The sequence below is a fragment of the Phragmites australis genome, chromosome 3 (genome assembly GCF_958298935.1).
Source record: "Phragmites australis chromosome 3, lpPhrAust1.1, whole genome shotgun sequence".
In the NCBI taxonomy this organism is placed as follows: domain Eukaryota; kingdom Viridiplantae; phylum Streptophyta; class Magnoliopsida; order Poales; family Poaceae; genus Phragmites; species Phragmites australis.
This window is the reverse complement of record NC_084923.1, coordinates 21,519,979-21,535,011: the sequence shown is the minus strand read 5'-3', so window position 1 is coordinate 21,535,011 and position 15,033 is coordinate 21,519,979. Positions and strand designations below refer to the sequence as shown.

The 15,033-nt window shown below is 41.3% G+C and overlaps 1 protein-coding gene and 1 pseudogene across 2 annotated transcripts; both read right to left on the bottom strand.

The window, feature by feature from the left end:
* Positions 1–213: 213 nt before the first annotated feature.
* On the bottom strand, positions 214–5,981 carry LOC133912616 (protein LNK1-like). Of its 2 annotated transcripts, none has more exons than XM_062355454.1 (11): positions 5,673–5,981; positions 5,313–5,342; positions 4,893–5,005; positions 3,515–3,987; positions 3,135–3,417; positions 2,964–3,035; positions 2,310–2,529; positions 1,932–2,200; positions 1,433–1,581; positions 696–831; positions 214–623 (listed from the first exon to the last, which is right to left on the bottom strand). In XM_062355454.1, exons 3-11 carry the CDS (start codon positions 4,914–4,916, stop codon positions 510–512), a joined length of 1,740 nt encoding a protein of 579 aa, XP_062211438.1. In that variant the 5' UTR covers positions 4,917–5,005; positions 5,313–5,342; positions 5,673–5,981; the 3' UTR covers positions 214–509. The 2 variants fall into 2 exon arrangements, with proteins under 2 accessions (XP_062211438.1, XP_062211439.1); XM_062355455.1 differs by having other exon boundaries at positions 702–831; positions 5,673–5,979.
* Positions 5,982–9,150: 3,169 nt separating this feature from the next.
* On the bottom strand, positions 9,151–11,742 carry LOC133911083 (uncharacterized; annotated as a pseudogene).
* Positions 11,743–15,033: the final 3,291 nt, after the last annotated feature.

Below are 15,033 nucleotides of genomic sequence, written 5' to 3'. Positions count from 1 at the left end.
GACTGTATTTACATTGGCACCGACATAATTCTCTCGTAGAACGGCATGGTCATTCTAGTGAGACTTCACTGTTACTCGTGTTAATAACTCAGTGTAGGACATGATTGTTCGACCCATTCTTCTCGAACCAAAACGTGTAATAGTTAGACACCCTATAAGGTGTGAAAAGGAATAACTTGAGTTTATCCACGCAATTGCAAACAGAGAAACCTCTGACAAAATCTATGTTTTGAGATTACACAAAGTGTGAGTCAGAACACAAGGGGCACAGAACTCCTGAGGGCCTTCACAGTAGGGTACAAGCTAGTCAAAGCCAATATAATTGGAGTTGACTAAAACACGGTACACACCAAGCTTGACAACTACTAAACTGCAAGTTCAAAACAAAACGAAGAAACGACAAGTGGCCCCAATACGTTTGCAACAACAGTACACTATGAACAATCACAAACGTTGGAAGCTCCACGTCTTGCAACTTTAACCTGGTCATGGATAGAAGCATCATATATTCAGTAATTGTCCAGACATTTTGCATCCTTGAACCCACCCTGTCCTCTTGGGGAATATATAGATGAAGCTGGTACCACATCCTGGTTTTTAGCAGGGCCCTGGTGTTGCTTTTTCTGCATGGCAAAAATGGTCATGTTTCAGAATTATGGTGGCAAATGGATTCCTGTGATGGCGAAGAAGCATACACTAACATGGGACTTTAGTGATGAGGCATCATCAACTGCTCCAGTTACGTGGTCCGATGACTGATGGAAAAGTAACAGAGCTATAGACCGATCAATTGGGTTTGTCTGTGTCTCAATGCTCCGAGGATCGACAAACCTGTGAAACAGAAACATCAAAGTGGAAAGGCAACATATAGACAAAGCAATTTTCTTGCCTCCGTTTGCATTGTAAAGAATGTAAGGAGGATCAAATTCAACACATGCTTTTAGAAATCGTGACTTGAAACTTCAAAGGATTATTGTTTTCTCTTTTTACCATTTGTGATAAAGCAGGCAACTGTATCTAATAGTGTACAAATATGTTACATATTATATGGTCACAAATAACTCATCTTAACAGTCAAAAGGAACTATTAATTCTAAAAAACCTGGTTTCCAATAACATAGTGTAAAACAGATAAATGTTCATGGAAACGAATCAAATTAAGAACTGTGTTTTGACCTTAATGGACTAGCATCTCAAGGACTAAGATATCAAGAATTGTTCTTACAATATAGGTCCAACATTTCAGAAAGACATTTAGAGATAACTGGCCGTGCAGAAGATGTTGCATTAGGAGTGCTCAGACAACATTGAGAAGTTTGTAATTTAACAATAAAGAAATGTATTTCAATGGACAATGATAGCTTGCAAAGCCACAAATATTGATTCATGATTGGACAAGTATAGAGAACATCTTTTGTGGGGAACAACTTACTTGCGCGAAGTTTCTGCATTTTGCATATCCTTTACATCCTGGCTATCTCCATTGCTGTTCATTGTATTTGGAAAAACTTGCCTATGTTGAGCACTTCGTGCCAGTCGGTATAAACCATCTCTAATGCACAATTTGGTTTGGACATCCAGCTGAAGCAGACATGAAAATAATTTTAATACTGCGATACATAGATTATTAAAAGTAGTTTAGTTTCCTCTAAAAGGAAGGATGTAAATAGAAACTTGGTCGTACCAATACTTAAGGTCTTGACTTTGATAAAGTTTATGATCATTTAGTGAAATCAGAAAGCCAAGACACAAGGAAGTGGAAACATAGTGTTAATTTGCAATAATAAAGGGGCTGACTAACAATCAGAAAAAATTATAAGCAGCAAGTAAATCATTGTACCTGAATTTGCAATAATAATCAGAAAGCTAAGATTTCTTCTACTTCATGTGATATATATAAAAAAATACATGCAGCAAGTAACCCATTCTACCTGTCTAACAGCATCCTGAAGTTGTCGAAAGCTGCTTTCTTCAACTGAGTTATCAGAGGACATAGATGATACAAATGAGCCATCCACTACCATTGAAGTACCCATTGTAACTTGAGGATCCCCCAATGTTCTTTTGCCTAACCCCTTTCTTTCAGTTTCATAATTCTCACAAGGATATGAAGCTCTTCTTGTCAATGTTTGAGGATGTCCGTTCACCACATTATCACTTATGGGCTGTCTTGGTTGTATGTTGACAACTTTCTTCTGCACTGCACATGTAAAGTGTCACATCAGCTAATCATACAAGAGTACAAGACAAATAAATATGTTCAGAAGCTACAAGAAAATATTCTATCTGAAAATTTGCTTGTATATTACCCTTAGTGTTCATCTGAGCAAATGAAGCACCAGATGGACTGAACTGGCCATTTCTTTCTGGATAGGGCTCAGAAGTAATGTTGCTTGGTGAACTGGAATCTAAGTGGTGCTTTTTCTTCAATAAATTCTGAGAGGAGCTCAGCTGAGAAGCTGAAGCTATAGAATATTGCTTTTCTTCAATACCTTGAATGGCATTTCCTGACGAATATTGACTTCCAACCTGAAAGACCATGACATTAAATCAATGAGAACATGAGAAATTGCACAAGTGATCTCTCATCCTTATGGTAAGATGATCTCACATGCTTCTAATCCTACCTCCTAAGAACTAACCATTCTCATAAACAAACAATCCAGCGGTAAACCCAATACAAATATATACAGGCAGGAGGAAATTGTACTGAGACCTTGCAGCAAAAAAAAATGTGGAAACACAATAGCATCGCAGTGGAACAGTCATACTTGAACACTAAACTGACTATTTATTCATTTCTGTTTGAGCAATACAGTTGTACTTCAGCATCCAATCAACTACTGTCCATTTTAGTGGGCCCAGGCCATCAACCCAATATCAGATGATGACATAGCCCCTAAATCGCTGAATTCAATGAATTCTGTGTTATTTGAATGATTCAAATAATCCAAGGGAATTACCATATCAAAGTTTTCATGCCCACTGCATATCTGGTCAGTGGGCAAGAACTCCATCGCATCCTCTTGGTAAACCTATGGTGGATAAAAGAGATACATGAATTAAAGACAATAGAATATATAGATTGAGCCAATGAATACAGACTAGTAAAAAAGGAAAATAATTTTACTTGCCTGTTCGTCATATGCATTCACATTCTTTTGCTCATTGAACAGATAATTGTCATTGAATTGCTTGTCACATAGAGCAACTGAAGGATCAACCGAGGATAATGATTTATCATCTGCACAGTGGAATGCTGAGAGGTCATCCAGAATACCATAATCTGAATAAGAGGAGTCAAACCCTTGCTGCAGAGCAACATCAGAAGAGTAAACGGCATCTGAAGAAGAAGGAATCCAAGATAGCTCATTTGTGTTCTCCAGCTGCTGCTGACCATATGTGGAATCACATGTCCTTTTCCCAAAAAAAAAGAAAGAAATAGATTAGCAAGAAATAGAGTTGTCTCTGTCACCTGTTTACAGACAGCCAACCACCGAAACGTTTTGAGTACCTGAATAATGTATCGACCTCCTCAAAATTGTCAATGCCAGGCCATTCGATGTAGTTTAAATCATTATCTCCATAAGTGAGGCTACCCTGCGGCGCACTGTGGTTATTGAGAATGGGCGAACCATTGCTCAGTGCAAACTGACAGGTATTCCAATTATCTGTTGGACATCTGGTTTCTGTGGTTGTATTTTCTTCTCTCAAAGGAAAGGTATTTGAGCCATCTTTGCAGTCTCCTATGCAGTTATTGGTACTGTTTATGTTCTGGGATATTACCCCATTGGCAGACTGGATGTGCTCTGAATTACACTTCTGTGAATCTGTGTTATTTGCTCCAGAGATGCCACCTTGGGGGCTTTCCTCACTGGCAACTGCATGCTTCAACTTCTTACTACTAGTGATACCAGGAGTCCCAATTCCACCTTCATGTTCGTTATTATTACTCTGAGCAAATTCATCCTTGAATTTACCTTCAAACTATATAAACACTATTAGTCAGAGGCCTAGAACAGGAAAACTCAGTAACTTAACATCTATTGGTATGTCAGGAAAAGTAAGCGAGCAAAACAGAGCCCTGTTATTTGCCATTGGTCCAATGCAACGAATGATTGCGAAAAGGTATGATCCAGTACAGAGGTGATCATCTATCTGACTGCTGCTAGAGTGCTAGTATGTCATTCTAACCTTGAAATTTTAAATACTGGTCAACTTGCTTCAATCAAAGAGAACTCTCTATAGTTGACACTTGGCACTTCCCCATATGAGGGGCTAGCTCACTAACTCCCACTCATCTATCCACAGCAAAAACAATTGCAGATCTATTACGGGTGGCAAGCACACTTCAATGACTAAACACCAACACTTCCTCAAGGCAACACAAGATTCATATGTGCCCTTTATCTAGGCTTAACCTGCTTCCCTAACTAATGCTACGCTGAGTGAGTACCAATATATAAAACTAACCAACACTCAAGTCAAGTAGTCAACCAAGCAGGGAACAAGGATTTGAAGCATAACAATTAGCTATTGAATCCAAATTAGCTTCAATGCTCGAATATATAGATATTTTTCCATCTACACAAACCCAAGTCCCTGACGGACTAATTTATCTATCTATACACTTAAACAAAATATTGGAAATTATCGAATATAACCCTCAGAGAACACACTAAATTTTCATATATTTTTTTTCACTTTTTGTCAGTGATATCACCTATAATTTTGCCTCGCATTCAAGGACACAGGGATTTTTAAATCGAGATTTCTGAGTAGCAAACAAATACATTCCACATCATTGCTTATCAACCCATCCACCAAACTCTGTGGTTATGAAAAGTATTGCGATGCCATGTCCATCAAGAAATTCATGAAAATGATATTACCTCGCCCACCCTCCAATCTGGCATCCCTACAATTCTATCCAGGTCCAAAACTGTACCAATCCACCGGATTTGATATCATATTCAACTCAAGATCCCCAGTTCTTGATCAAGTCCTAGAAATCAAAAGGAAAGGAAATGAGCTAGATTGTCTGAAAATATAGATAACCAGTAAACTGAACAAAGAACCTATTCCCAAAGTTCCAACCACGCTGCTATGGTCATTAGCCTACACAAAACTACTGCAGCCTTACATACCTGGGGCACGGAAAACTAAATAAAAGGACAAAAATTGTCGTGTATACATCTCAAGCCGTTAACTTCTAAAAAGGCCTCGAATTGAGCCATGACAAGCACAACGACAATATTCCTACACGAAGCACAGTGGTTAAAAAGAAAGGAAATTGGGTCACAAGTTCTCACCTTCCCAAATGAAGAGCTACGGATCAGAACCTGCACAAACAAAGAAAATCCCCTGTAAAATCTCCAGATAATAGACGCAACTTCATCGAAGATCCGAAAACTTTTTTTGGGGGGGGGGGGGGGGGGCATTCAGGAAAATAAAAAAACACCAATCAAACCGAAGCGAAAGCGCACAAAACCACTCTCAACCCTTCAGGAAACCACAAAATACCAAGGTTCCAAATAGCAATCTCAGAACAATTGCCAAGAAAAAAGAGAGAGAAAACAAATAAGCCATCGCCACCAACCGAAACAGGGGGAAACCAAGCCTCCGGCAGCGAAAGATGCAAGAAAAGCACCGGGAGCAGAGAGAATTCCCACCTCAACCCGACGGAACCGATGCCTCTGCGCCCAACCTGCTTCGCCTCCAGGAACAAGCAAACAAACAGGCAGAGGGAGAGAAGAACCGGATCTTATCAGCGCGGTCGCTTCGAGACGCCGCCGCCGCCGCCGCCGTAGGGATGGCTTGCTCGCTCCGCTCCTGTGGCTGCTCTGCTCTGTCTCCGGATGCTTCCTGAATTTTTTTTTTTTTTGGCTCTAGTATTTCTTTCTTTTTTCAGGAGGCAAGGGAAGAGAGTATTACGGAAATGAAATTGATAAGCGAGGAAAAGATGTGTTTTTTTTTTCTTGGCGCGTGAGGCGTAGGAATAAGTTAGCGGCTGGGAGGTGCGGTGGTGGGCCCGGGACGTTGGGGAGGTAGTGGACAGGAGGCGTCGGCGCGATCCGATCAGTTGCCCGCTCCCCATTGGCCGGGGTAGGGCCCACGGAGCAGCGGAAGGCGAGGGCACGTGTGGGTGGTGGCGCCGGGCGCCGTGCCTCGCTTGTGCTCCTCGTTTCCATCCAAACCTATAGCGACTAGGTATGGAAATGGGATACTATAGATACGGGTGTATCGGCTGGATTTTTACTCACTCACGAGGATACCTACGAAAGTCTATAGGTGAAGAATTAGTCTCAAACTTGTTATATGTGGGTACTCGCTACTCGTTGGTATATCTATTTACTTATAGGGTGATGAGGTTATGTGCGTGATAGGATGGTGTGACCGTAATGGTGACGAGACAGAGCTGTGGGGTGGGCCGGAGCTTGGCGACGCCGACACGGCAGGTGGCACGGGGATGCATGGGGTGATAGCGGCGAGATGGGGGCAAGCAGAGACGCTGCGACGCAGGGCGGCAGTGGTGAGACGGAATGAGATATTTATATGATGCAGTATATTATGGTTTGAAAGTGAGATATTTGTATAACGTATATGAATTTTATAGTATAGATATATCTTATCTATATTTATATCCGTTTATCCATCGGATAGTATTTTTATCAAAAACATACCTGTAAATACTACTTACTACCTATACTCTATCTTATTTAGATTTTTACTTGTAGGTAAAAAGGTAATCCAGATAAATTGTGCCCTAACCGCGACGAGAGGGGTTTCCCATCTCCGGCCGGTTGGACTTCAGTTGGGCGAGGTAAAAACCAGGGCCGCGCTTGAGCAAACCGGGCTTGGCTTCGGCGTTGAAGGCTTGTAGCCGTGGACAAGTGCTCTCCCGACGAAGGGGACGAGTCGATATGCGACGTCGGTACCCGTGATTCGGTCGCTCGGGTGGACCGGTTTTGCTACCATGCCCATCACCCCTCTCTCCATCAATTTCCTGTTATATATACGCGTAATCTAGCCTAAGCATGTCCACGAAATCACTTAAGAGATCCCACAACCACTACACCTCGACACATGCATGTGATGTTGAATGCAAAAATTGGGTGAATTGGCAGCCACGTGGCAACACGTTGATCGTCAAAACGATGAGTCTAACTTTTTTTGGAGGGGGGGGGGGTTGTAAAGCGGACTAAAACTATTCAAAAAGTCGAGCAAAACAAAAATCATACTTCCAGGCAACAAAGTGACACTTCCCTATTAGAAACTAACTCAAGTCCCCCAACACAATTATTCCTGAGCTTAGAAAAGGAAATGAGGCAGAATACGGTCCGCTTGCTTGTTGTTTTTTCTTTTAGCTTTTCTGAAAAGTGCGCTTTTATTTTTCTTAAAATCTGTTTAAATTTTAGTTGTTGGTTTTTACAATAATTTTTTAACTTCTTATCATATAACTTCTTAGAAAATCTACTATTAACTGCTTCTCAACTTCTAATTCATTTTTCGTAGAAACAAACTTCTGACTTCTTTAAAATCATTTTTCAACAACCCTATTCATTCAAACTTATAACTTTTAGCTTCTGGCACTAGTAAAATAAAAAATAGAAGCAGCAAACAAAAAGAGTATATGTCCCCTTGGCAGCTAGTGCAGTGTGAAATGACCACAAGCTCGAGGTTGACGCTAGTGCCATGTTTACTAATGCTCAAAATCCCCCAAAAAGGTTTTAGCTAGTAAAGAAATTTTCGTTGTATATCTAATAACAAACATTAGTCTACAACTTATTTCTATCGTAGAACTTCTTTGCGAGGCCACAATTGCGACTTGCGATGTCATAAACTATAAACTATGGTGCTGCAAAGAGCTTCTTGTTTTAAATCAGAATACTTGTGAAAGTCAAAACTTTATGGTTTGTTCTTGAACAAGTCGCGTGGAGTTTATTTATAAATTAAGACCGAAGAAACATTATCTCGTAAAAATTCGTACAAGTAAGATTGTACTGCACTTAGATGCATGGGTTTGAATGCCTGAACCAAGATAGTTCCCACGTAAACACAGTGCATGTGCTGTCCAACATAGCACAGTGAGCGGTGATAAGTTCATGGCTTATGCGTCATATAACACAACTTTCGAGAACTTGTACAAATACGGTTTAGAATACAGTTGATATAAAGTTCAGTGCGTAGGAAAAAATGATGTAAACAACTATGCATGTGGAATTCATCTCGACTGCGGGCCTGCTTGGATTGAATCCAGCGCCCCATCAATCCGTAAGAATCCGCCGCCGTGGAATGGGTGCGAAAAAGCACCAACCAAACGTGCCCTACAAGAAAAAAGCTTAAATTGAAGCATAGTCCAACCTTAGCCTTAAAGCAGGGGTGAAAAAGAATCAGATACGAACTGATATAACTCATTCTATATCCTATATATATTTTTTATCGGAAATCGAGTCAGATACGGATAGTATCAGATAATTATTTTTTTATTCTATATCCTATTTTATATTTTTTTTCTCAAAGTTAGAGCAGATAGTCGGATATATATCAATTAGTAAGATAGATAAATTGTTTTCACTTTATTTGTATTCTTATACATCACATTAAACAGTATAGGGATACAATCAAAGAGTATAGAAATAGTGATCAGTGAGATGTGAAAATAAGAGTATTTAGTATTAATGGAGGTGTGACAATCTACATATATATTATTAAGTTTTTAAATAAAATCATAATAAATTTTCTTATAACACTTAATATTCGAATACTTCAGACAAATACCAGTTATCCTATATCCTATCCGACATTTTTTATCGGATCAGGAATCGAACATTTTTTATCGGATCAGGAATCGAACATAGATAGTATCAAATAGTATTAGATACAGATACTGATCATCTCATAGGTACTTTTCAAACCTTTAGGTAATCAGGCAGACGAAAAATATCTAGGCCGTTTTCACCCCTACCTTAGGGTGTATGTTTTCCGAAGATTTGTCAATGAAATTCGATGGGTTGAGAATCAGATTCCCAGCTCCGGTGGCGTCCATGCACACTGACGCTTTGGTCCATACACACGTGCCAATTTGACGATGTGCGACAGGTGAGCACGGTCCGAACTCATGGTATTATTTGCCAAACATATCCACCGTAGACGCTGACAAGAGAATGCCACCAAGATACCACGCGCCATTAGGTTATTGCGTTGGGTATGTCACAACCAAACCAAACCACATACACACATACAAAGAGTTATACTAGAACTCCATCCGGACAAAAAATAGGACTCATCGCATGATCAAGAAAACAAGACAGTAAATCGACGGTCCAACAACCTGCGCCATCGACAAACTCCTGCAGAGGTAAACATGGACCAAGAACAGGATCCATCCAGACGCTAAACCAGCGAAATGGTGCTGCCAGCCTGCCACCGCCAGGATGCTGGCGGGTTCGACCTGCTGCGTGCTCTCGGGTTGGGGGCCTTTCCATCTGCAAAAATGTTGCTACCAGTCATTTCTTTCAGCTTCGTGCTGCTCAGATGCTTCTCCGCCGAAGCCGGTGCCGAATATCCCTCGAGGATGTCCTTGCCCGTCAGATCAATGGACTTGTTGCTAGGTATCTTCTTTGCTGTTTTCGGCGTGCTCTAGATGTTGGCCTCTCTAAACTAGAAGGTGCTCACCTGTTAATTAGGGCAACAATAGTTAAATAATTTTCGAGTAGCACAAATTGAATGGAGTACCAGACATGGTGCGGGCAGTACATTTGCATTTTTCACAGGTGAGTGCGAGGCAGAGCTGCGATAGTCTGATATCCTTGAAATGTTGGGCCTGGGATCTTCAAGATCAGCAAAGATGTTGTGGCCACTGAGCTCCTTGGATTTTGTATTAGATACCTGCATCTTCATCTTACCGTCTCCCTCATTTTGAACGGTACGGTAAAGGTCACGCTGGCTTGTCACCTCAGCTACTGAAGTCGGCTTTCTGGGAGGAACACCTCCGTCCTCAGCAAAGGTGATCTGGCTTACAGAGCTAATCGTCTACAAATTAGAAAAGTTGATTTAGTCTCACCATATACTGCAGTATGATATGATTACTTTTATTGATTTCTTTCAAGTACGACGTAAGAAAGAAATGTTCTTTTTTCTGTTCTCTCTGCAGACTATCAAGTGCATAATTAACTACCAAGTCACCAAATTACAGCGTAGGCACCAAAGATTTCCAAATGTGAATTACTGACCAACATTAGTCTGTTACATGAAAAGGACAATTTACAAAGTTGATCAACTTTTTCAAGAAAAGAACAAAGTTGATCACCAAATTAACTGTACGGTATGATTGTTGGATCAGCTACTTGTGCTTTATACATTTTGACTCACAATGAGATCTACATCTTTTACTGACTAAGAAGAACCATGAACAACATATGAGGTTAATTAACTTCCCAATCAAACAGTTATGTGCCGCCACTCTTCAATCTCTAGATCCTGTTTAATTGATCAAACTTGCACTTCCACTTTGTTCCATGCGGAATCCACTAACAAGGTAGCAACGCGAAACCTTCCACACAGCACCAATATTTAAAAACATGCAAACATTCCAGAATTAACGCGTTCCACGATTCTACTTTTGGTACCATGCAGACAAAAATAAATACTTCATTGATCCTATCCAAATGCATATGCAACAAAAAGAAGTACCCCCCACCCCCTCCCAAGCATATAGAGCAAGCACTCTGCACAGTACAGAAATGCCAAACAACAATGAAGCAGCACGAAACCTTCCACACAGCACTCATGCTTAAAAGCATGCGGACATTGCAAAATCACCGTGTTCCACAACTCTATTTCTAGTACCATGCCGCTAAGATATATAGCATTATTGCACATGGGCATAAGCGGATATCGATCCCAAGGATTATGCAACCAATCTGACAAATATGCTTCATTGATCCTACTAAAATGCCATATGAAAAAAAAAAGAAGGAAAATGCCAATCCCCAGCATACAGAGCAAGTACTCTGCAGTACAGGAATAGCGATCTAAGCGCGGCCAGACAACAATGTACCACTCCACATAGCCACGTAAATCAAACAGCAGCATCGGTCCAAAAGTTACGCACCTGACGATTGTGTGAGGCAGTCGGGGCGGCGGCAGTGCCCTGGTCCTCGAATATGCCGCTCCCCGTCATCTCCTTCGACTTGGGCGCGGAGCACGGCCTCCTGGAACGATCAGAGCAGTCGCAGCAGCCGTAAGTAAGGCAGGCGCACTTGGGGATCATGCATGCGGACCAGGCACGGATCGAGGTGAACCGCTTGATCCGAGACAAAGGAGCGGAGCGGCCGCAAGAACCCGGATCATGCACCCGGATATCTCACCTCTTTCTGAGGCCCTCGGCCTCCTCCTCGTTGGTGACCTGCCCCCGAACACCACCTTCCTGAACTCCTCCGTCGGCTGCAGAGCGAGGAACTCAAGAGGCAGCCGCGGATGGAGGAGGGGTGGGGAAAAGAGTGTAGGTTACTAGCATACCTGGTTAGGGCGGCGTGCTGGCAACGGCGCGGCGCCATCGGGGTGCGGCCACGCTAGCATGCCGGCCGTCGTGGTGTGGGAACTCCTCACCAGGGCCGCCCTCTCCATCTCCTAGGAAGCGAAGGATTTTGGGATCCTGGCGGGGAGGAGTTGTGGGATTCGTGAAGCGGAGGAGAGCAGAGCAGGATGGCAGAAAACTAGGTAGGAGTTTTTTTTTTCTTTTCCTGCGACAAAGGTTGGAGGGACGCGGATTCTCTGCATCTGCGTAGCTGTAGCACATGCAGAGGCGGCATTAGCTCATCAAAGCCGTCCCACATCCATCCAATGGTCAGTGAGCTCTATGAACAGTACTCGAGCTAATTTACTTCCCCTCCTCTCTGCCCAAACAAATATCTTCCTGTATACCGAAAAATCTAAAAATGTTTATAATGTTCTAAAATTCATATGCAACCTATTTTAATTAGTTTGGTCAAAAATCCTGATTCAATATTCAATTAATTTTTTTTGAAATTACAATTTTTTTAACTTACTCCATTTTTTAAGTCTTCAATTCGAAACCCTAAAAGAGAGTCTCTCCTGGGGAGGTCTGGATCCCCACCTTATATAGGGGTAATATATCATCTCATGTCCATTGTAATCGATAGGGAGTTATTTTCCTTATTATCTAAGTAGATAGATCTATCATGTATACTGGTCTTCTCGAGTTACGTAAGTAATCGATGCCTTCCTATTATACACTTTTTGGATTTCAGAAATATCAGGTACCGCGAATTCGGTTCCATAATATCCGGATTTGTTAAGTATACACATGGCATACTTCGTCCGTATATGATATACTCCTTATACGTATATACCATATAGTTAGATATTCGATAGTAGCCCCTTAACTCTACTCAACAGGGAGAATTTCTGTAAGTGTCTACTTGAGTACCGCCAAGTCTAAACGTAGTCGAGTAAGGTAGATTGAACTTATAGTCGAACAAATCGAATAAGAAGAGGCTATATTCCGAATATCGAGTGGAAACATTTTTGTGTCGAGCGCCCTACTGTTATCCACACTCGAGACTCAATAAGGGCTAGTAATATCGACTTCTCGACATTCGTGTCTGAGTAGAGTTAAAAAGATCTCCAAAATTTGAAACATTGGGTATAGGCGTATTAAATGCGATCAAATAGGCGTGCAAAGATTCGTATGGCACTCATCTCACTTTTCATGCCAATCGAAGCGTCATAATTTTTATCTGAAGCGGAAATAATTTCCGAGTCTCATCTTGAAGCAATGCCTATTTAATTATCTGAGGGGAGAACTTCATCGTCATTGTCTTAGCCTCGTTGCCTCCTCTGCAGTCTTGCCATTCAAATTCATCCACCATTGTTCGCATTCTACTCAAAGACTTTATTTTTCACTTAGGATCTTATGGCGAAAACTCCTGATTGGGCGATTTTGCCTTTCAGGGTGCTCGACATTATCTCTAACAAATTGCGGTATCTAGAAGATTTTGCCTTCTTCCATTGTGTCTGAACCTCATAGTGTGAAGTGCGTAGGACGATAGAATTTGCTCTTTGGAACCTAAAAGGACCGTTTGTGCAAGATGATGGTTTGGTGGAGGTCCATCGTCTAGGAAGTGAAGCAGTTTTTGACCTTCCTGTTCGAGGTTTAGTCAATGATAGCTGGTAGATGATTGGTACCTTGAACGAGCTCTTGATTGTCATCGAGTGAGGGCCTCAGATCAAAGGTAGGGTAATTAACCCGGTAACTGAATGGTTCTGTAATCACCCATCGCTTTCCTATGATGTGTTCTGGTGAACCTAGAGGGGTTAGCAGTGCGAAAGGATGGGAAATTATTCATCATCATTATTATGAGGATGCTATGTATTCATCTTCAAATGACGAAGGGAGAGCATGTTTATCTTATCAATGGACCACCATGATGGTTTCAGATTTCTAGTGGCAAGTTTTGGCGGCATATTTTGGATTTTCTAGATTGAGTGGCCTCGAGAGATCCATCGGGAGCTGTGGTGACATTGGAACAATCGATGTATGAGTTTGAGATCCGGGCAACCTGGCCTAAATGGTTCTCGACTGCTCATGGTCAAGTCTCGCGCTTTTTCTTGAAGGTTGGTGAGCAAATGGATGATCCAGCCAAGCACAATGCATTGACACCGGTTTCCCTCCACGCATTCGGTGATGACATTTGGGAGCCACTAGAATGAGAGATTATTCCTTGGGTGAAAGAAAGGTCAATTTTGTTGGCATGACCTTTGAAGCCGTACCATCAGTACTCAGAGTTACCAACCCTTGTCGAATTCTTAGTTTCCACCGAGTGAACTCAGCTTACCACTAGGAAGATTATGACGTGCTTGAAGTTTCCTATCATGACGAGGTTTCCAGGACCATAAAACCCCTTGAGAGAAATTTCGAGTGGCATTCTTGTAAATGGATATCATCGAAGATTTCTCCTTAGCTAGTAGTAGGCTTTTTTGGTATGCTTTTGTCTGATGGTTGGAATGAAACATTGCTAATATTTTGCCTATCTAACATGATATTGTCACTATTTTCTTATCAATAAAATATAGTTAGCATGAGTAGATACAATCTTGATCTGTAGGCGTGTAGACCACCTTCAAGACTTATTGATCAAATATCCATTAATATCCGAAAACTCAACTAGACAAACGATTAGAAATATTGGCCCTCGAGTAATCACTCGAGCCAATTGTAAGAATAAGGAAAAGACTTAGTGTAAAAACAGAAAATAAGGACAGCCTTTTGCAAACTTTCGCTGGCTTGCGCGTTGACGAACTCAACAGAGGACACACATGGGATCCACTAGAACTTCAAAACCTTTTTTACCTGTTAGGCATGAGATGTCTGATAATCTCTTGTGCTGTTATACTTTGTTAGGTGTAGTTGTTCGTCATCAACCGAACATATGTCTTTACTGGCTCTTATCCAAAGCAGTCGATGCAAAGCTAGATAAACTTTTGCAAAAGACATATACAAAATTTACGAAAAGTATGGTATTATTATGTAGCACTCGATTCTATGATTGAGGAGAAGATTACTCGATCTAAGAGTAGAAAGGAGCATACCTGTGTTATTGAAAGTGTATGGTGTTGTAACCCTCGACTATCTACTCGATGACTGGATCGAGTAAAGAGTAAAATCGTAGCATTGAAAGTATGCAATGTAGCCCTGACTCTCTATTTGATGTGATAATCAAGGTGGAGAGTAGAGCATATGCACCAAAATATACTTGATGTGGCCTCTGTCCCTTCACTCCATGACTAAATTCGAGTAGAAAGTGGAGTACAAGCACTGACATTATACGATGTAGCTTCTGGCTCTCAGTTAGTATGATAACCAAAAAACAGAAAGTGAAGCAAGAAACACCGAAAAAGTATGAAGTAGCCCCCGACTCTCCACTCGATAGCTGGATCAAGTGGAGAGTAGAGCATAACCATTTACTTCCATTTCTTAACCACAAACTCGATGACTCCATCCCCTGA

Bases quoted from the DNA above. Each gene is read 5' to 3' on its own strand.
- LOC133912616 (XM_062355454.1), bottom strand. From the start codon at position 4,916: ATGCCAGATTGGAGGGTGGGCGAG. The intron at 2,530-2,963 runs GTAATTCCCTTG...ATGGTCTTTCAG, and splicing joins GGCATGAAAACTTTGATATG to GTTGGAAGTCAATATTCGTC. The intron at 832-1,432 runs GTAAGTTGTTCC...TCTGTTTCACAG, and splicing joins AATGCAGAAACTTCGCGCAA to GTTTGTCGATCCTCGGAGCA.